General features: G+C 38.5%; 2 protein-coding genes across 8 annotated transcripts in view; both read right to left on the bottom strand.

Annotated features, from left to right (window-relative positions):
- Positions 1-2349: 2349 nt before the first annotated feature.
- Positions 2350-8217, bottom strand: phf11 (PHD finger protein 11). 2 transcript variants are annotated; one of them, XM_078262226.1, is made up of 13 exons: positions 7960-8217; positions 7220-7324; positions 6982-7115; positions 6803-6837; positions 6636-6721; positions 6158-6228; positions 5981-6030; positions 5807-5889; positions 5681-5703; positions 4026-4096; positions 3842-3930; positions 2545-3720; positions 2350-2411 (listed from the first exon to the last, which is right to left on the bottom strand). In XM_078262226.1, exons 1-12 carry the CDS (start codon positions 8068-8070, stop codon positions 3709-3711), a joined length of 870 nt encoding a protein of 289 aa, XP_078118352.1. In that variant the 5' UTR covers positions 8071-8217; the 3' UTR covers positions 2350-2411; positions 2545-3708. The 2 variants fall into 2 exon arrangements, with proteins under 2 accessions (XP_078118352.1, XP_078118353.1); XM_078262227.1 differs by having other exon boundaries at positions 5981-5994.
- Positions 8218-10499: 2282 nt separating this feature from the next.
- The window catches only part of mcf2lb (mcf.2 cell line derived transforming sequence-like b), a 51129-nt gene continuing 40347 nt past the window's right edge, over positions 10500-21281 (bottom strand). For 4 of the 6 annotated variants that reach the window (XM_078262220.1, XM_078262221.1, XM_078262217.1 and 1 more), the window contains 22 exons: positions 20293-20484; positions 20011-20202; positions 19307-19466; positions 17782-17843; positions 17595-17680; positions 17343-17409; positions 17142-17257; positions 16972-17041; positions 16784-16876; positions 16607-16699; positions 16393-16518; positions 15767-15988; positions 15562-15654; positions 14992-15070; positions 14747-14804; positions 14493-14599; positions 12861-12926; positions 12619-12696; positions 11959-12068; positions 11648-11757; positions 11425-11528; positions 10500-10888 (listed from right to left, as the gene is read on the bottom strand). In XM_078262220.1, coding sequence (XP_078118346.1) covers positions 10809-10888; positions 11425-11528; positions 11648-11757; positions 11959-12068; positions 12619-12696; positions 12861-12926; positions 14493-14599; positions 14747-14804; positions 14992-15070; positions 15562-15654; positions 15767-15988; positions 16393-16518; positions 16607-16699; positions 16784-16876; positions 16972-17041; positions 17142-17257; positions 17343-17409; positions 17595-17680; positions 17782-17843; positions 19307-19466; positions 20011-20202; positions 20293-20484 — 2364 coding nt within the window. In that variant the 3' untranslated portion in view covers positions 10500-10808. Of the gene's footprint in view, positions 10889-11424; positions 11529-11647; positions 11758-11958; positions 12069-12618; positions 12697-12860; positions 12927-14128; positions 14222-14492; positions 14600-14746; positions 14805-14991; positions 15071-15561; positions 15655-15766; positions 15989-16392; positions 16519-16606; positions 16700-16783; positions 16877-16971; positions 17042-17141; positions 17258-17342; positions 17410-17594; positions 17681-17781; positions 17844-19306; positions 19467-20010; positions 20203-20292; positions 20485-21281 lie in introns of all 6 variants that reach the window. The other 2 variants (XM_078262223.1, XM_078262218.1) reach the window with 2 other exon arrangements.

The raw sequence follows: 21281 nt of genomic DNA, 5'->3' as shown, positions 1-21281 counted from the left end.
ATGAAATGTTCTTCCAAATGTTTTTCTTGAAGGAGCCAATTTTAGGTGAAAGGGATATAGGGAGAGTTAGAATAAAATGCATCCTTATTGTCCACCAGGGTGGAAATGTGTCAAGTTGATTATTACCCTGTCTTCTACCTGTAATAGATAGAAAATAAACCAGTTCAACAATGGTAACCAGTTTTGCTATATTTCTTTGTTGACTCAAATGTATGCTCTATTGGATTTTGTTTTTAACCATTTGTAAACTAAACCCCGTCTCATCTACCATGATTTGTTGGTGTGACTTTTTTTGCAATGTCTTCACCATTCATATTTATACAAACAATGTGGTTAAATATGGTTACATTGCTTACAAGAATACCATATTGTTTACAAGAGGCACAGATTCTTTATAGATCTAGCCTCTTATTTTTGCTCTCAAAGTGCACCAGATTGATGCTTTTAACTTTCAAATATACATTTTCTTCGGGGGGAGCATACCCCCCCCGACCCCTGTATGGTTGGAGGTCCACCGTATACTTCTCACCTGTTTTACCCCTGATTAGTTTGCGTGCCTGCAGTGTAAATTAAATCTATTATTTAAATTTGATTAACACACAAAACATTAACATTTTTGACTTTATAAAATGATTCTCTCAAGTCTTGGTGATCAGCCCCTATATGATACAATTAGACATCTATTTCTTATACATACCTTTGTACTATTCTTTCTTGCAGAATTTATCATTATGATCAACTTAATTATTTCCTGGATTTTGTATCACCATAGTCCATATAGATGTATATTGAAATGCAGAGGGTCCCCCCCCCACTTCTCAAACCAAAGTTACACCCTTGCATAGTATAGTATGTCATAAGAAAGGTCATAAAAAAATCCATAAAAATTAATTGTATAGTATGTCATGAAAAGTCATAGTATGCCATAACAAAAGTCATTAAAAGTGTCAGTATACTTCACCATCCTTCTGCTTGGCCACAAGCTCTGCCAGTTTCCTAGAAGCCATCATCGCTGTTAGTGCAATATCACAATCTGTGGAAAGAACAGAAAGAGCTTTATATTCCAGTGTTTGAAACATAAATAATGGTGAGACAGCGATGCTGTACACAGTAACTTGTATCCTCCCTCACCCTCCTGGCTGGCCTGGTCTGCCTGGATTCTGCTGGAGATATCGTTCATCTCATTAATGAAACCAGTAAAGATGGCCTGTGTGCATCCTGCCACGTTGCAGTTTTTCCAGAATCTGGTGGAGTAGGTGCTCGGCTCTGGGTAGGAGGTAAGGGAAGGGGAGGGGAGGACAGGAGGGATACACAGATTGGTCCAGGTGGAGCTGGAGAAATGGCTGAGCTGGTGCATGGAGGTGAGTGGGTAACACTGCGAGGTTTGGAGTGGTCAGGAGAAGAAGGGGGTCTAGCAGAGCTCTGCTTTGGGACAGACCCTGAGCAAGAAGAAGCTGAAGAGGTGCTCTGTAGCGGACGCTGTTCAATTGTTACATAGATAATATTGTTGCTAAAAATTAAGAAACCTAATGATTTCTCTACCTTGTGTGATTGTGTATAACCACAATCACTTTCTAAAGTATTGATCCTCCTTATATGGGCTGAACTGGAGTGCATCACTTCAATATCAGATAAAAGGACCCTGAACAAACTGCTCAACATTTTGGACAATGACTGTCATCCACTCCACAGCACTATCACAAAGCAGAAGAGCATGATCAGCTCAAGACTATGCACACTGCCATGCACAACTGACAAACTGAGAAAGTCATTTGTTCCCAGTGCCAGGAGGGGCTTAGGAGAATGTTTTCGGCTTTAGCAGAAAGGGGGGAGGGACTGAGAAGTTGTTGATGTTCAATTTCTTTGGCTAAGTCCTGGATCTTCACAATCCTACCTACAGCACCTTTAAACTTTACCTTCATCTTCCTTCTGTGCCTCTGTCTTCAACAAAACCACAGTGGGAAGTGAAGTTGATGCAGTCTGAGTTGAGGGTGTCACTAAACATGGCCAAGACACAGGAAGCAGCAGACTCTCTGATTCAACATCCTGAGGGGGAGCAAACACATTACAGATGAGTTAATACTGTTCTGCGAGTCACGGTGATATACCATTTCTCAATCACATATAAAAAGTATATAGATTCTAAGATTAAATATCCCACAGAGGCAGATTAATTCAAATTAGCTTTAAGAAACCATGAGTTAACATTGTGAAGACCAAATCTACTCCAGGACTAAATGAGAAATTAGAAGAAATGTTCAATAGAGATTAAAGTAATAATAATTTATAGCTGTTGTGTAAAAAGCAGACAGACACACTTTGAAGGAAAGACAATATGTAACGACTCACTGAATGTTTGAATGTTTCATCTTCTTTATTGTCATCTTTGTTCTCTTCCTCCAGGTGATTTCCTATAGGAGACAGCAGAAGTTTGCAAACCATTTGTTTGTTATGTCTTAGTCACATACATACATATACACACACACACACACACACACACACACACACACACACACACACATTGAATCTGCTGTGGCAGCCTACCTGAGGCGGACCCAGTGGGACTCTCAGTGTCTTTTCTGTGAGTGGAGGACATTAAACTATTATGCTTTACTGTTATTTGTACACTGACTGACCACACAACTAAAGAAACTGAACATCTGAATGCAATCCAATAAAACATCCCTGTAATGAAAACTATTATTTAGTTTTAAATAATAATACATTTTATTTATATAGCGCTTTACATGGTACTCAAAGACACTTTACAGTAAAACCAGCACTTATAGCACATTAAAAACAGATAAGCAATAAAACCAAGGACGGGAGTTCTGAAGGACGGCAGTGATGTGATCACAGGAACAGGTGTCCCTATGTAGCGTACCACATCGCAACGTGATATTGCGATAATGATATTGAGGTGATATATCTTGCACCCCTAAAAGTGAGGTTGCTGTTGAAGATGACTCCCAGTTTACGGATGGAGACGGGGCGAAGTTGTTGACATTGAGACTGAAGTTATGGGTGTTCTTTGTGAGGGATTTCGGGCTGATGATGATCAAGTCGAATGTTTTGTAGTTGAGTTGGAGGAAGTTGGTTTGCGTCAGTTTTGCATAGTTGTTGACTCTGAGGTGATAATTAAACTGGTCATGCTAGAGGCTGTAGTTTGTGGTGGTGTTATATTAGATTGAATTGAATGTAACATGAAGGAATGCAACTATGATAATGTGCAATAGATCATTCATCAAAAGTGTTCGTTTAGTTTATAATATGTAAAAATATTTTTAAAAAAAGTTAAAATACCGATCACAAGTTCCGAAGGCATAAGATGACGTCTTTAGATTGCTTGTTTTGTCCAAATAAGAGTACAATCCCAAAGATATACGATTGACAATATAATTAGAAAAAAAAACAGCCTAACATCTAAAAAGCTGAAAACAGCAAATACTTTCTTGATTAAATCAGGTAAACAATAAATTGACTAATTGTTTCATTACTACTAGTGAGGTATTTGTGATCATTTATGTTCCTTCATGTCCAGTAAAAAAGCAACATCTTTCAATATAATGCAATACAACACTACACCACCTCAAACTTCAAAACCTACCACAGAAATGAGTCGCACAAAACACTATAGTAGCAGCTTCAGCAAGGTCACGCAATGTATGCTGCACATTGTAAATATCCTAAAAATAAAGAGGTTTGATCTCACCTGATCAACTGACGCACAGTCGAGAAGAGGGGAAAAAATAAACAAAGAAGAAAAATGTATTTCAGTTTATTGAACATCCTCAGCCTCTAATGATGATGTTACTGAGTAATAATCAAAGATTAGACTTACTTGGGGCTCTGGAACAGAGTTGGCACTTTCATCTAAATCCATCTCTAAAGGGGCAAATATTGCCATTTCTGAATCAAGTACATTATCACCTGTAGAAGATGGAAAAGTGAATACATCTGTATGTTAACTGTTTCAAACAAGACTAAATAGGTTACATTCGCTCATGTATTTTAAGTGGGTTAACCTGAATTGGAATCATCCGATACAATCCTTTTACAGGCTTTAGATTTACGTTTAGAGGGGGTCTCTTCCTGTCTGTGACAGAGGAGAGAGGACAGCCATTATAACAATTTTAACTGTTACACTCTATACACAGTTTATGGAAAGCAAAAACAGATGGGGCTACATGAAACAAAAGGAGGGTGGTAATTGAAAAGAAAAAAAAAATTGTCAATCAATGATTGGCAAATCAAAAATATTGCAAATTTGATTTAAATTGTCCACCACTAAAAAAAAAAAAAAAAAAAGGTCAAGGCATAAGGTTTCTTGAAAAGACAACCAAGAAGCCTGCACACTGTCCATCACTTGTACTCACTTCATTTCTCAGACCTTCATCAGGCAAAGTTCATATAGACAAACAGCACCATACATATAAAGGCTATAGGCTCTCACTCACCTCACAGCCTGCTGGTATTAGTCTTGGCAGCTGTGGCAACAGCCACATGATTCAAAAACAACACACATTTGACGTTCTGTGTGTGTGTCGCATTAGGTCACGGCAGTTTCCTGTGGTGTTTCTGCAATGGAAAAAGGAGGACAGGGGAACCGCGGCCGAGTCGAGTCCAGCCGAGCCGAGCTGGTACTAGCAGTGGGTAAGCGTCATTACAGGGCTTAGTACAATACATTCATTCAGCATTCAGACAATGGTTTTTGTTCTGATATGCATTGTCAGCTCTGAGACCTTTTATTGACAGGCGTATGCCTTTCCAAATCATGTCCAATCAGTTGAATTTACTACAGGTGGACTCCAATCATGGTGTAGAAACGTCCCGAAGATGATCAAGAAAAATGGGACGCACCTGAGCTAAATTTCAAGTGTTACAGCAAAGGCTCTGAATACTTTCTGAATGCACTTATTTATATATTTTTTTCTTGTATTTTTTCCTTGTTGATATGATTTTGATTATTATGCTTCTTTTCATTTTAGATTGCCTTTAGTGTCTTTTGAAGACTACAGGCTACACTGGGTAATATGGGACTCATTTGTAAAATAAATAAATAACTAAATAAATAAAACAATTCTTATCTAATGTTGACCTGAATTTGTATGCAGTGTTGGTGTCCTAGTGTTAGTGGATTTTTCCCAGTGAGAGCATGTAGCCTATATATGCTATATGTTTGGTGCTGTTTGTCTATATGTACTTTGCCTGATAAAGGTCTGAGGACTGAAAGTGAGTACAAGACAGTGTGCAGGATTCTTTGTTTCCTTTCTAAGTCAAGAGTTTTGGATCCTGTGGCCAGGTTGGCTCAGTTGGTAGAGCAGGCGCACATTTACATAGAGGTTTATGCCTTGACGCAGAGGTCCAGGGTTCGAGTCCGACCTGTGACGATTTCCTGCACGTCTTCCCCCTTTCTCACCTACCTGTCCTGTCCATTAAAGGTGGAAAAGCCCCAAAAAAATAAAGAGTGTTTTATCCTGCCACTAAAACTTTATGGTGTGCAAAAACTGTTTAAAAATTGCAAGCAAAAGGTATAAGGTACCAGAAGATCAATATAATACATTTGTAATACAAATAATAATTGCTGAAAGCATGCCATGCAATAACTTTACACAAACGTTTAAAAACATTGAAACTTGAAGAACAGCAAAATCCAGCGTGCAAATGGTCACACACTTACTTGTAAGTGGAATTCAATCGTCTCTGTTTCAAAAGCAAAAGCAGAATGATTAAAATTACTGAATCCTTCTGAAATGAAATAGAATCAAAAAGCTTTATTTAAAGTGACTATGAATAATGTGTGTACCTTGGAAGATGAATGCGCCGCACTGCTGGATAAGTTGGAGTCACTGCTGTACACGGATGGTTGTCTGGCAGCTGTAGAACCACCTGTCAAGAAGAAAAATATTTCATTTACTGTAATACTAAGAAAACAACAACTTAAAACACATGACAAACGTGCGCTATGAGCTGGACTCACCGCTGGTGTTCCTCCTATGAGATGCAGGAGCATGTTTGTCACAATTTAAACTAAAAACACACATGCCTGGTTGTTACAACATGATCAAATTTTGATGTTAAGGGCAGATTTGAAACATATAAATGTTTAGTTATAGGCTTACAAAGAAAGATGTTTGGAAAATGTGAACATACTTACATAACAATGCTACAAGATGAACTTTCCAAGCTGATATTTCCTTCTGCCTTCTCACAGGCAAGGCAATATTTCTGAAATTGAAAATGCTACTTTGTTACCTGCTGAACAAAGTTTCCGTCTTTGTTTTAGATACCATTTACTTCTAGAAATAAATACAGAAGTGTAAAGAAAAATGGTTCTATATTGATAAATACTAAAATCATAACATCACTGCATCATTAACACAGCCAGCCACTGAGGTTTATTTTGAGTCCCATATACACGATTCTGCTGCCATAAAGACTCACTAGGGCACAAAACGTGTATTAATCCGCCCCTGAAAATAGACCCCAATATATGCACTATGTCCTCCTGCTTGAGTGAAGTTTGCTGAGAACTACAGAGCCCAACTGTTTTAGGGAATTACTGAGCCTTTGTTTTTGAAAGATTTGCCATTTTAAGAGATTTGTCATAAATCTATGTAGTAGATCAATCAAACCTTAGACGATCCGGCTTCACTGGGAGTTTTGGAAGTTCTGGACTTTGTGGAGGAAGAGGGACTTCCGTTTACGGAGCCATTGTTTTCTAGAAATGAAAAAGAAAAAATTGAACAAATAATATACCTTAAACTGAAAGAATGTGTTAAGAAGAAGGGTTCCCACCTACCTTGTGTTTGTGGACAGTGAGTGTAGCAGTACAGCCTGTAGCATGAAAACACATAGTTTTACAATCAAACCAAAATATATATGTTTTTTTTTTTTTTATAATTTCACCATACTGCAGTACAGGATGATTTAGAATACAAGACAATTTTCTAGACAGGTAAAGAGTTATGTTGGACTAACCCAAATTCCCCCCGGTCTGCATCCTCAAAAATCGTCGCTTTATCTTGAACAGCACACGGGTAGTGGTAGGACCTCTTGCAGCGTCTGACTTCACACCCAGCAGTGGCACCCTTTAGCTTACATAAGTTACATATCTAATGCAAACAAATGAGTAACACAACTAAAATAGCTTCCAGTACACAATTATTGGATTAGGCCTATGCATATGTAAAATATGATCAATATCAATAATATTTACCAGTTTGCTTCCTCGTTTCACCTCACTCAGCACATCCTCCACAAAGAAACCAAAAAGATCGTCAAACTGTGGAGAATTCCGGCAATAAAGACCTGAGGAAAATAACTGGAAAAACACACACACACACACACACACACACACACACACACACACACACACACACACACACAAATAGAAACAACATGAGTGAGGAGGAAATGTCTTGGGACAATAACACTGTAATTCAAAGAAAAACGTGTGTTTCACTGTAGGAGCAGGAATGAACATCAGTTGTAAACAAAGGCTTTATTGGAAACAGTAAAAGTATAAATAAAGGGCAATACCATTTGAATTCAATATGACACAGCAATTTGTAAACATGACCTTTGACCTAGTCCAAGTCAACAAAGCTGTGCAATGTCATTAAGATATGAAATCTCAAGCTGTAGTAATATTGATTGATTAAAGAGCAGTGCTGATTGTGCTGGTATACAGTATTGGCTGATATTTGCTATACCAGTATACTGGCGAATATATCAGCGGATATGTAACAAGAAACTGCAGTACAGGAGTGGCAAAAATATGTAGTATGTACATGTAGTATTGACTTGACTCAAATCTAAGACCTGTTCTGCCTGTGTCTCCTTTTAGCGTGAGGAGAAGGGTCTTCAACCCGGTGCTTATTCATTTTAGCTCACTAGCTAACGTTACTCATTAGAAGTCAATACAAAAAATCAAAAGAGATACTTGCTAATATTTACCAAACAGTTCTGATGAGCCGTGACTTCATCATTAGTTGATAACGGTCCGGTTATCTTCGTCTCTTCAGACAGTTGACAAAGCACACAGCACACTTTGTCACCGTCGCTCATTTCTGCCTATTAACGGCAGACGAACTTCTTTTTGTCTAAAATAACGTGTTTAATTACAGTCCATCTAGCTAGCTACACACGTCCAGCTTAATTCAGAGCTGTTACAGTATGATCATAAACAACTTCCTTGCGTTTATTTCACCGCCTTTTGAGGTTGCCAGGTTGTAAACTGCGAAATATCCCCCGCGGACCTCCCAAAATCCCACAGGTTCATTTATTCTCTTGAGAACGAAGCTATTTGTGGGAATTTTACACAACTGTTATATGTTATATGAATGCAGATGATTAAAATCATTTTTTAAATCCAACATCAATATTATCTTTTTAATTTTAAAATGTTTTACATATACTTGTTCTGTTGCTGTGTATGGCTTTATAGACACATTTTCTCGTCACTAGAGCTCCAAAACTCATAATTCACAGTTACAATGATTAATATGTCTATTTAGAAAAATGAAAATAAAAAAAAGATTGCAGTAGTTTTCCCCACTGCAATGTATTGACATTTCGGATTTAAGCATAAATGGTGGGTTGTGACACACTTGGCAACCCAGTTGAACAGTTTCACTTTCATTTCTGGTCCCAAGTATTTTGCCCTCAAGCGCTCTGAGGCCTCTTTGTGTGTACTATCTGCACCCACGAATCCTCCAGATGTTTCAGAAATGCAAAATTGACTTTAGCTGTAGAAGAATGGATCGGTATTACGCTATAAAGGGCGATAATGAAACAAGATCAGTGGTGTAAGTATTCAGATCCTTTACTTAAGTGAAAGTAGCCTACTTATATCACACTTAAAAAATACTACGTTACAAGTAAAAGTCCTGCATTAAAGATGCTATTTAAGTAAAAGTATCTCAGAATAAATAGGAACATTTTCTTATTAAAAAGTAAGCACTTAATGGAGAAAAACGGCCCCTGTGACTTATATAATACTATAAATTATTATAGAATTAGATTATTATTACTCATGCATTAAAAGCAGAATTGTAGTTGGTTGAGGTGGAAGTCATTTTTAACTATTTTGTACAAGATTGCAAATAATGACTATTTTTATTATTGATTAATCTGATTATTTTTGGTTGATTTGTAAAAATTCTAAAATACTGAGAAACGCCCGGCCATCACAATCACCCAGAACCCAAAATGACATCTTCATTACGTTTTTTTCTTCCACCCAACAGTACAAACCGCAATATTATTAAAAATACATTAAAATAATTATATTATAATAAAGAAATGCAGCAAATCCTTACATTTGAGAAGCTGCAAAATGTTTGGCATATTTGCATTAAAAATGACAAACAAAGACCAAAATAGTTGCCAAATAAATTTTCTGTCAATCCAGTAATTGATTAATCAAATAATCGTTTCAGCTCTACTTTATCTACTCTATACTGTTACTGTACGGATAGTTTAATTTATAACAAAACTTATTAAGCTCCTCAGATGTTTTATTTGAAAAATCCTAATTTTTAAAGTAACTAGAAACTAAAGTTTAAAAAAAAATGTAGTGGAGTAAAAGGTAGAATATTTTCCTCTGAAATGTAGTGGAGTAGAAGCATGAAGTGGGATGAAAAAGAAAAGACTCAAATAAAATACAAGTATCTCAGATCTGTACTTATGTACAGTACGTGAGTAAATGTACTTAGTTAGTGAAAGACATAAGTGTACTTCGCAGTGCAATCAGGTATCAAGCCTTCATCTATAAAGAAGACCAAAGAAGAGACAGTGACTGAATTATCACAAGTCATTTATGTAAAAAAGAAATTAGACAGGTCACAAAGTAGTGACGTCACCATACTTAATGTACAATATAGCATCTCAAAATAAACATTTCATGACAGACGGATATTAATAAACAATATCTACATTCAGAACATGATACCTCCACGCATAATAAGTTAGCGCTATACAGTGATCTCTGATTATTTACATGGAGAAACATTTTTAACTGTAGCATAGATGAAAACTCACAGAGTTAGACCATGAGGCCCTCAGACCAAAAGCTTATACACAAAGTCTGGGCAGCTGGTGGCAGAACAGGTTTCAAAAGACAACAGAGAGACAAATGACAAAGACAGGAAGAGAGTAAAATCCCAGTAAGAAAAGAAGACTAAATATATGTGTATGTGGGCTTTTTCGTTTCTTAAAAATAAATTAACACATGTAAAGGGAAAAGCAGAGGACAGGGGGTGATGAGACTCTCAGAAAACATTCATTCAAGCTAAACAAACTGTACGCATGTATCTCACTCCCTGTGTTTTATGTACAGTGACAAACTCCTGCCTGGGTGAACACAAAGACAACGGTCATCCACATATAATCACCAAACACAAATAGATGCATTTACTGAGATCAGTCCCGCTGGCCTATTCATACATCTATTATATTATAAACACAGGGATCCTCTGTTCTTCATAAAAATAAAAATAAAATACAGACAAGTGTTTGACTAGAGGAAGATCACTTTACTATACTGTGTCTGTGATGCATTTATCTATCCAATATTCTGTATCTTCACTGCACAACTCCACCACAATAAAGTCTATGACATGTGCACATAACAGATAATTGGTGCATGTGCATGATTTAAAAAAAAAGAAACTCTCTGGAACTCTCTTTCTCTGGAAACCTGACAAAATTCTTTAAAAATACAGATGTTGGCAATACAGTACGGATAGCCACATGATGCTAGCATTCGCGAGGGCAGTTTGGTGATGGCGTTAGTGATGAGGAGTTCAGGGTTTGATGTCAGAGAAGCTTGTGTAGGTCTCACTGCAGCTGGAAGATGTGCTGAGGTTTTCAGAGCCACTGCATTCTGGTAGAAACACACATAAATTGAGGATTAATGTCAGGTGTAGTATTCTTGCTTAACAACTATCTGCTCAAGGTTCAAGGTTCTTTATTCATCATGTGCACAACAATAACAGGCGATGAAAATCTTAGGCCACAGCCACCTCTAACAATGCTCATTAAATAACTAACAAAACACACAATAAAAGCTAAATCTGAATCTAAGACAAAAGAAAAAATAAAGTAAAATAGTGCAAGTTAAGATAGACTTAAATATAACAAATATAATATTAAGTAGTATAATTATATAATAAACATTTTTGTATAGACAGTATTGCAATGAATAAGACTGAATGTAACAAAGAACGTAGTAATGAATATATGCATAATATATATATATATATATATATATATATATATATATATATATATATATATATATATATCATATATGCGACACACACACACACACACACACACACACACACACACACACACACACAGGTATAAAATGTGTGTTAATGTGTCACACACTTTATTTGGGATTGTTTGTTTGAATACCTGAGCTGGTGAGGGACTGGCACGACTTGGACTTTCCAATGAGCGTGATAAGATTAGCAGCTGCGATCCAGCCCTCCTTAGAGCTGCTCAGGTTACGTACAAACCTGGATTACACACACACACACACACACACACACACACACACACACAGAGTACTGTTTTAGCAGTTCTACTATAATCTATTTTTTTTATCTCGTAGGCAGCAGGAAGGCTGAACTCTCACCACTGTCCGTCATCCCCCTCCTTGACCAGCTGCACCATGTCTCCGCTCTTCACTGAGAGCTCTTGAGCCCCCTTCTCATAGTCAGCCATCACTGTATATTTTCCGGCACACTGTTCAGACAAGGAAAGAGAAAAGGATACATACTAAAATTAGAAAATTAAGTCAAGTTAAGTCAAATTAATCGAGAGTTACATTAACATGTATGATAGTTCTGTGCTATGAAAGGACAAATCAATCAGATTTTGTCCCCACAATGTGATGAATACAACTACAGGCAGGTTGACACATGTCTGTAACACACAGTGACTCACCAGCTTCTTGCCGTTGTCGTCCTCTGGGTCAGAGTTAAGAGGATCCTCAGCACTGGAATAGCCGTCATGCTCCTCTGAGGCATCCAGCGACAGGGAGGCCTTGTTCCAGCCTGATGACGGACGTGCACACACACACACACACACACACACACACACACACACACACACACACACACACACACACACACACACACACACACACACACACACACACACACACACACACACACACACACACACACACACACGTGTTTAGTTTTTAGTTTACAGCTACATTCATCTTCAGCTGCTGTCAAACATGTGCGTGTCCTGCAGTGAGAAATCTACAAAGAGTGAAAAAGTGAGAGAACCACAAAAAGCTCTTTTGAACAGAGAAGGAAACACAGCTAATCCCATGAATCCCAGCATGACACGATCAGTTCCACAACTATTACCAAACACTTTGAGACTGGGGAGACAGGCATGCACCTTCATATTTTAAAATCGCTGACTCAAACAGAAAAAGTGTCAGGCAGAAATTCTTCCATATCAGTGTTTATTTCTATGATTTTGAACTAAGCCTGAAAGCAGTGTGGCGTTGTGTGACAGCAAAGCAAAAACCGAGAAAGGCTATAGAGTTTAGGTTTATCGCAGTGAAACAGTGGGCCCAACACAGTGTACCTCTCCACTTTGTCTGTAAGAGACTAGGGGTGCTGATCCACCTGGCCCTGCTCAGGTGGAGAGGGGGAGGACCTGCATCTGAGGGACAGGAGGCAATAGAAACACAGCTAATCACTCACCCTGCAGCAGCTACAGCCAATGAAACTTATCATTGTTAGAGACTTAGGCTGTGCTCAGGCATCATGGATGAACAAGCAATCAGACAGGGAGAGTATACAGTTATTGTTGAACAGACTAGCTACCTTTGAAGCCGAATGGCGTGGGGTCACTCTGGCGTTTCGTCTTGTGATCGGGGCTCGTGGGAGATCCTGCCGTCAAAAAAAAGAAAAAGGGGGGACAAGGATGGTTGTTGAGGCAAGAAAGAAATCAAGACCAGAACATTGACATTCAAAAGGCAATTTCTGATGAGAAAAGCACTTTCGTTATATGGTGAACAGCAAATGTTCAGCTCTGACTACAATGACACAGACATACGGTGAACTGACAGCTGGATCAGAAAGGTTGAGGAAAGATGACTAATACAGAGGTAGAAAACTAATTCTAAGAAGGAGAGCACCTGCAAAATGCACCTCAAAGTTCAGTAACATAGGCCTTCTTCGGAGAAGATATTTTGAGATGTCAAAGCCAGAAAAGCCCAGGGGCAACTAATAAAATGAATGGTGGCTGAATTCCATTTAGTTGCTTCAGTTTCAGTGTCCTGGTATTTCGCACGCTGTCTTACTGTCACACTGTAATGGCTTACTGGGGCACTTTAACACAACAGAATCATTGTTAATGTTTTTAGTAACACCTTTGTTTTTTCCACTATGACAAGTCAAAGCTGAGAAAGAGGAATTGTGCTGGATTGAATGAAACTAGGGTCTAGAGCTGTGTGATACCTGATGACCGGAAGATCATCATGGATGGTAATGTAAAACTTTTATCATCCGTGGTTGAGGGCTCTGTGAAGGGAAGCATGCAGTATTTGACCTACTTATGAAATGTCTTTGAAGTATATCTTTGTTCATGTTGTCCTTCAGAGACTGAGGTTAACCTACTTGTCTTAAGTTAGATGAGAAGATAGATACCACTCTTATGTCTGTACAGTAAAAATGAAGCTACCACTAGCAGCTGTTAGCTTAGCTTAGCATAAAGACTGGAAACAGGCTCTGTCAAAAATCTGCATACCAGCAAAGCAAAATCTAACCAGCTAACCCATCATATCTGGTTTGTTTAATCTGTACAAAATCCTTAAGTGTAAAAATGACAAACTGTGGTTTTCCGGGGAGGTATGAGCCGGACTATTTCTTGGCCGAGATCAGTAACTGACTTTTCAGTAACTTGTCGTCACCATAGAGACATGACAGTGGTATCGGACAGCAAATAAGTGATTTTCCAAAATGTCTATTCTTTAAATGACTCAAATTTTTTTTTGGATTTCTACTAACTGGAAATACACTATTTCATTTCACAAATGCAGGAGATGATGTGATATGTTGGATATGAAATTGAATGAATGTCCTGCAGTTACCTTTCTGAGCTTTGAGGTTACTGAAGCCCTGTAAAGTAAAGCGCTTTTTGACCACAGCAGCTCTGTCTGAAGTAGGGCTTGTCACAGCCTCATCTGACCCAGACAATAAGGGGGGACAGACAAAAAGAACGAAGGAAGAAGGAAGGAAGGGTAAGTTAATCAAGTATAGAGGAAGAAAAGGAATTAAGGGGGAAGAAGTTATATGATTCAGTGGAAAAGACAGGGGTTAATCACAAATACAATAAGTGTACTGTAGTTTGTACAATACATGCACTACAAAAACTTGAGACAGATTTGTTAAAAAATATAAATAAGTAAAGGGTTTCATCTGTCTCACTGGAAGTCTTTTAGTCTCCCTACTCACCTTTTCCTGTTGGCTTTGGCGAAGAAGAGGAGTTGGCATCAGGATTGCAGGGCTCAGCTTTCTTCTCCTCTCCCCTCTTTAAGCTCTCCTTACCAGACTTTAATGGACTGTGGGTGGACAAAAGCGGAGAATAAGATGCTTCAACAGACAGATTTTTCCTGATCACGTGCAGATTAATTTTAAAAGGCGGTCCGAAATCAAACTGTTTAAATTGTGAAAGAGAACATAATGAGGTGGGGACTGTACAGACTTACCTGAGGCTGGGCCCAGGAGGGAACTGAGAAACCTGATCTGGTGCCCTCTGCTGGCTTGCTTTTGAAACACAGAGAGGGAGAACAACCACCTCAAAAACACCCATGATGAAACATTTTGGAAAATAAATGTCTTTCATAATCCTTACTGATAGGAATACTAGTGTTTTACTTGTCTGGTTAAACATGGATATCAGTATTAACATGACATTTAGTAATAGATTTTAAAGAACATCCTCTCTCTGTACCTCTGCACGCTTCCAGCTGGGTTGTCAGAACCTTCCTGATCTCATTTACCCAAGTGGTTTTTACTTCAGCAGTTTGCGCCTGAAACAGGGTTAAACAAATATTAAAAAGCTCAGTGTAAACTGTATTATGCTTACCACTGTTACATTGAGGTAGACATCCATATACATGCCTATTGTTCAGTACATTGTACTTCACGAGTAAGCCCGTCGTTATATTGTATTTTTTCTAATTGTCAACAAATTCTATAAAATAAAACTAAAAACCAGCAATGTGTTATTGCATCTCTCTAAATATATTTTTTTCAAAAGGCTCAATTTCCTAAAACAGCTAGGCACTCAAAATGTACAGTTTTTGATATATATAATTATTACTAATTGCAATTTTCAGCTTCATATTTCTAAGTGCAAGTGAGAATTTACGGGATATAGATGAAGGATTGACTGAGCTCTATGGCACAGAGCACTCAGGCTTTGAATACAAACACAATGCTTAGCTGGATCAATTTCATTGGTTCATTTACAAAACAAATGTAGAATATCAACAGACTTAACTTGTGTGTGTTATTGTACCTGAACAATATAAACCTCTTCCCTGGAGTTGCACCAGATTTCAAACTTCTTGTTGTCTCCCTTTGCATTCTCAGTAATGCCGACAGCACTCATCTGTTAAAAAGATAGCAAGATAGAAATGTATTTTATAAATATAAATAGTAGATGGCAGTATTGGAAACAAACACTGCAAAATTCTCAACATTGCAACCGTGGAGGTGCTCACATTCAGAGATTGTTTGAAGCTGTATGAGGGAGCTTTCTCGTAGCCTTCCCCGTTCTCCTCCCTCCTCTTGCAGAAGAGCAGGGCCTTCTCGTGGAGGAAGAGGTGCCTCTGCATGGGCTTGAAACGGGCCAGGTCCTTAACTTTGGCATGACCTTTCTTGTGCTCCGTCCACACGCTGAATGAGCCCTGCATCAGCAGCTTACCCAGCTCACTCATATTACCCTGAGAAAAGAAAGAGTTAAAAGATGCTGTGAGCTGGAGCCGGTCGACCGCATGCTGCTTTTGCTCAATAGTCCATAATTTGATATTAAAAACAACTCAATCTCTGTCCCATCAATGCATCTCTTTTCTGTCTAGTCTCTGTGATGTGTTATGTGTTCATCTGGAGTTTTTTTTTTTTTTTAATCAATGTTTGACCTGTTTATACTTTGTGTTTATCCTTTCTCCTGTATATGACTGAGACAACCATGCAAGAAATCCAATGTGCTAGGTGCTGCTAGCCCAGGACATTACACTTAAACCTCACCACAAATGATCGGCATGTCTCAGTCTATTTTACGTCAGTGACCTATAAAAAGCTTCTGCTCTGTGATTCATAAAAGCCTGCGTTCTGTTAAACGTCTCACCTCATATCCTGTAATGGCGATGAGGTGCATGGAGTCATTGACAGCCTTGAGGATGCCCAAGATGGCGGTCAGTGCCTCCTGCAGGTCATCGGCCCCCTCACAGCTCTTGCTGTACTTCAGCATTTCCTGTGGGCAGAAACACAATAAACATGCAGCTCAGAGCAATGACTGAAGACCAGAAATTCTACTCAAAAGACAAGAGATAGTATCATACCTTCAGTAGCAGCTGATATTTGGTAATCCTCTGAACAGGCTTCAGCAGGTAGGAATCTAAGCCCAGTTTATGCTCCAGTTTCTTCTGACACTCCTGATCGGAATAAAAAAATAATTGTGTCAAATAAAACACAGTAAAAATGTATTTAACAACTTCATAGTTTCTGACTGTGTTCACCTGGAAGAAGGCACAGTCTGAGCACTGCCTCCAAAGGCTTTCAGAGCGAGGCTTGTTGTGACAGTACTTCTCATAAATCTGCAGGTCTGTCATCTAGAGGACGGCAGGGAAAACAATTTCTATTCAAGAAACTGTTTCATCAGCAAAGTTGGATTCACATCTCTGTGCTGAAAATCTCATTCACTCACCCTCTCTAGAAAACACCTTCCCACCAACTCTGGGCAGTCGGTGTACTGCTCCAACTCCCTCAGAAATGTCCTGGAAACAACAAAATCATGTTATTGATGAAAGAGATAGAGCTTTGGGGGACTAACAACAGGTCAGTATCATCAATGACAGGCTGATAGCGCTCCTTCACCTCTCGTGGAAGTGGTAGATTTCTGACATGTTGCCGAACAGAACCTCCTTTTTATTCTGCAAAGGAGCGGGGATGAGGTGAGCCATTGCTGCATTTTCCATCTCCGAAGCATATCCCTGCAACACACAAAAACAAAACATGAAAATCTAGACACAAGTAAAAGACAGAGAATAATACACATTTAGGGGAGTGAATAAACACCTGTAATACACAGAGCAGCTCCTCCACGTAGGCTCTCTCAGTTTCCAGCAGCTCGTTCATAACGTGCCTGCAGACAAGGACAGAATAAAGAGTGAGACGGAGAGAAGGGCAAAGCAAAAGAGAGGTCAAATGAAGGATTTGATTCAGAAAAGATAGATGCACAGCTCTGTAGATAATGAGATAACCGTTTTCACACAGTCCATCTGCTGTGTAATTTGATTACAGATGAAAGAGCGACGGCTGATCCCTCACCTCCTGAGCACCGCCAGGTTCTCCTCCTCCTCCGACAGAGAGGCATGTCTGCTGTTACTGTCTCCGTTCTGCAGTTGGCCGTTTCCCTGGGAAGAAAAACCCACCATGATAAGGGACAGACAATACAAACTTTAGAGACAGACAGTGTGCAGACACAAACAGAGTCATGACAATGCTCTACACTCACTTTCTCACAGTTGTTCCCAGAGTCTGTATCTGAGCACTTTTTGACCTGCTGTGCTCTGTGAGCTGTGGAAGGGGATGAGGAAAAACAGTCAGAATAAATGTAGGGAAATAAATAAATGTTGCATCCATCTACTGACATACCATTGTAGATTGATGGATTGATTGATATTTTTATTTACGTGTCATGCCACTAAGTGGCCCATCCCACACGGAATTACATGAAACCAATACAACAGTAATTCATTCCACAGCTTTCAGTCTAATGTGCACACACAACATTCTCCACTTTGCACAAAACAAAGAACAAATAAAACATATTACAGCAGCCAGGAGAAGTAGATTATCTAAGCAAGTTTTGGTTGGTCATTAGTCCACACTAATATTTGATGCGTCACATGCTTGGTAGTCTACGTATAAACTAGAATTAGAACACATGAGTGAGGAAACAGATATACATGAATTAAAAAATGATGATTGAAACTTTTTTTGTTTTATTAGAAATCACTGGGATAGTAGTATTAGTACTAGATATGTTTATTAAAATTACATGGTTTTGAAGTTTTAATGGTCTGACATATACAATGTTTTCTATTACAGTAAATATTAAAATACATTTTAAAAGAATATTAATATAACCTATAAATGAAAAGTAGAGGGTGCAAGAGTAAGTATAGCCCTTGTTGCACTGAGGCGTTATTGTGCTGATAGAGAACTATACATTTCAGAATGTATTCTAATCTCATCTTGTTTTCATGTTGTAGCTACAAATTCAAAGCATTTAAATTATTTCTGCTGCCTTTTCAGTCAGCAACAGCAAATCTCCATGAATTTTAATTTATTTTTTAAACCAAATGAGATAGTGTAGAAAAGTGTCTTGAAGTTTACAATATACATCATGCTGCCAATACATTATCTGCAAAATGCAAAAGGGGACCTGAAGAAAGCCTGATATGCAAAGAAACAGACATTAAAATAAAGCGTTTTTCATTTCTTGTTTTAAATTTGTGTTTATTATATTGATGATATTATGTTGATACAAGCTTTTTACTGAAGCTTTTCACAGGAGTTTATCTTCTCATACAGGAAAATAAAGACCATAACAGTCCTCATGAATGCGTTGTGTTTTTTTTTTTAAACTATAAAACACAGACCAAAAGCCATCCATTAATGTGTATGCTTATAGATGCTAAGATCACTAACATTCCTAAATTCTCAAGTACCTATACCTCAGTTATAATGTCTGTGTTATTTGTGTCAACAATGAAAGTTTCTAAAATATAGCGTCCATGTTGTTTGACAGGTAAGGTACAGTACACGCCATTAGTGGGGCCCATTTTATCCAGCTACTCTATCAAGTGTTAAAGGGCTGTTAAAGTCTAAAGGTAGAGTCTGATAATGTACATTTAAGCGATATACATCATGTGAATAGCATTGGGGCCATGCAAAGAATAAAGAGCATAAAAGCCTCTAAAAGGCTCTGCAATGTGTGAAATAAATGGACTAGGTGTGGATGTGTGGAGACTGACCGGGCGAGCTGAGGGGGGATTTGATGAAGGCTTCAGGTCGGGGGGCTACCGGCTGCACCGGCCTTGTCTGTTTAGCTGCTAGCTTCTTCAGGCTTACCCTCCTCTTGTCAAACATCTCCTGCATGGACGACTGCTTCTGGAAAACCTTCTCCACTTGGTCCTGATACACAAGAAGTTCAGAGGAGTGTCAATACTTGAGTGAGTATTTCTTCTGTCAGCATATCATTAGAAATGAACATAAATGTCTTATGTCAAGTATCTTTATTTTAAGACATACAAACATACATCTATAATAGACTTTTGGGATAGCTTTACAGTATAAAAAAATCCTCTTGGTTGCTTTTTTCCCAGCACAACTAATGTCACGATTACGACAGTTTCTCATGTCATCTAATCAGATAACTGAAAGAGCAATGGAAATTACTTGCACAAAATGTTCATCCTCTTCTGTGTAGCAATAGATAACACTAACAGACATAACATCTTCTTTGTGAAACAAAACATTTTTTGTTTTGTTTTTGAAAATGTGGTCAAACATTCTGATGTGAGAAAAATGTTAATAGTCTGGACATTGGTCATATCAGTTTTCAATAACTGCCCTAAATCGTCACATACACATATGTATTAATTGTCACATTCCATTTTACACTGACATACTGATGTTTAAAAATGCAACACATTTATTCTTTGTTTGGTCGTCTTACTCTGAACTGCTGGTTGAGCACTGCCTCATAATCACTCCAGATGGTGCTGAGGTCTGTCAGTTGGTTCTGGCCTGAGTTATCCAGGTAACGCTCCAGCTCCTTAAGGGCTAACTCCGCCCCCTCATGTGATTGACACTTGTCTACTGGCTGAGATGCAAGCAGGTATATACCATCATCAACCCATTTAGAAGCCTGAGGAGGACAGCAGAGAAGAAAGAATCAGTAAAAAAACAACAACAAACAAGACAAAGCAACTACACCGGGAGTGTGTGGTCATCTTACTCTCTCCAAACAGTGGTGCAGCTCCATGGCTTTGAGGAGGTGGTCCTTCTTGGCCCTCAGGTTGCTGCGCACATCCTCATTGATTGCTCTGAGCTCGCTGCACTTGGGCTGAATGGAATCTTCAGCATAGTGGGAGTTCTGGATCAGCTCATCACCCTCATGGGCCAACGATGATACTCTGTTCAGCACCACCTGTGGACCAGTGTGGAGTCATACTTGTTAAGTATTCCTTCTAACTATAAGTCGTTTTCTTTTTGTTTAAAGATTATTTTTGGGCATTTTAGGCCTTTATTTTTATAGGACAGCTTAAGACATGAAAGGGGAGAGAGAGGGGGAATGACATGCAGCAAAGGGCCGCAGGCCGGAGTCGAACTGGGACCAGTTAACCTCTATATATGGGCACGCGCTCTACCAGGTGAGCTATCCAGGCACCCCTATAAGTCATTTTCGCCAAATTGTTCATACCTGGATGAGCCTGAATTTTGAGTTATATAGTATAACTCTTGAATGCACTGTCCAATTGTATGCACCATATCTCTGAGAGGTCTGGCAAAATGTAATGGCATTTTGCCCATAGGTGGCACTATATCAGAATCAGAATCAGAAAGGGCTTTATTGCCAAGTACGTTTTTTACACATACAAGGAATTTGTCTTGGTGTTGTTGGTGCATGTCACACATTCTCTAAATATATGAAGGATAAAAAGAATATAAACAATATAAGTATAAACATATACACACAGGATGTATTAATAAAGATCATATACACATACATATATATACACATATATATATATATACACACACACACACACACATACATACATACATACATACATACATATATATATACATACACACACACACACACACACACATATATATATATATATATAGTGGGGCAAAAAAGTATTTAGTCAGCCACCAATTGTGCAAGTTCTCCCACTTAAAAAGATGAGAGAGGCATGTAATTTTCATCATAGGTAGACT

The sequence above is a fragment of the Sander vitreus genome, chromosome 11 (assembly GCF_031162955.1).
Source record: "Sander vitreus isolate 19-12246 chromosome 11, sanVit1, whole genome shotgun sequence".
Lineage (NCBI taxonomy): Eukaryota > Metazoa > Chordata > Actinopteri > Perciformes > Percidae > Sander > Sander vitreus.
The sequence above is the reverse complement of the archived record's forward strand: the minus strand, read 5'-3'. Positions and strand labels throughout refer to the sequence as shown.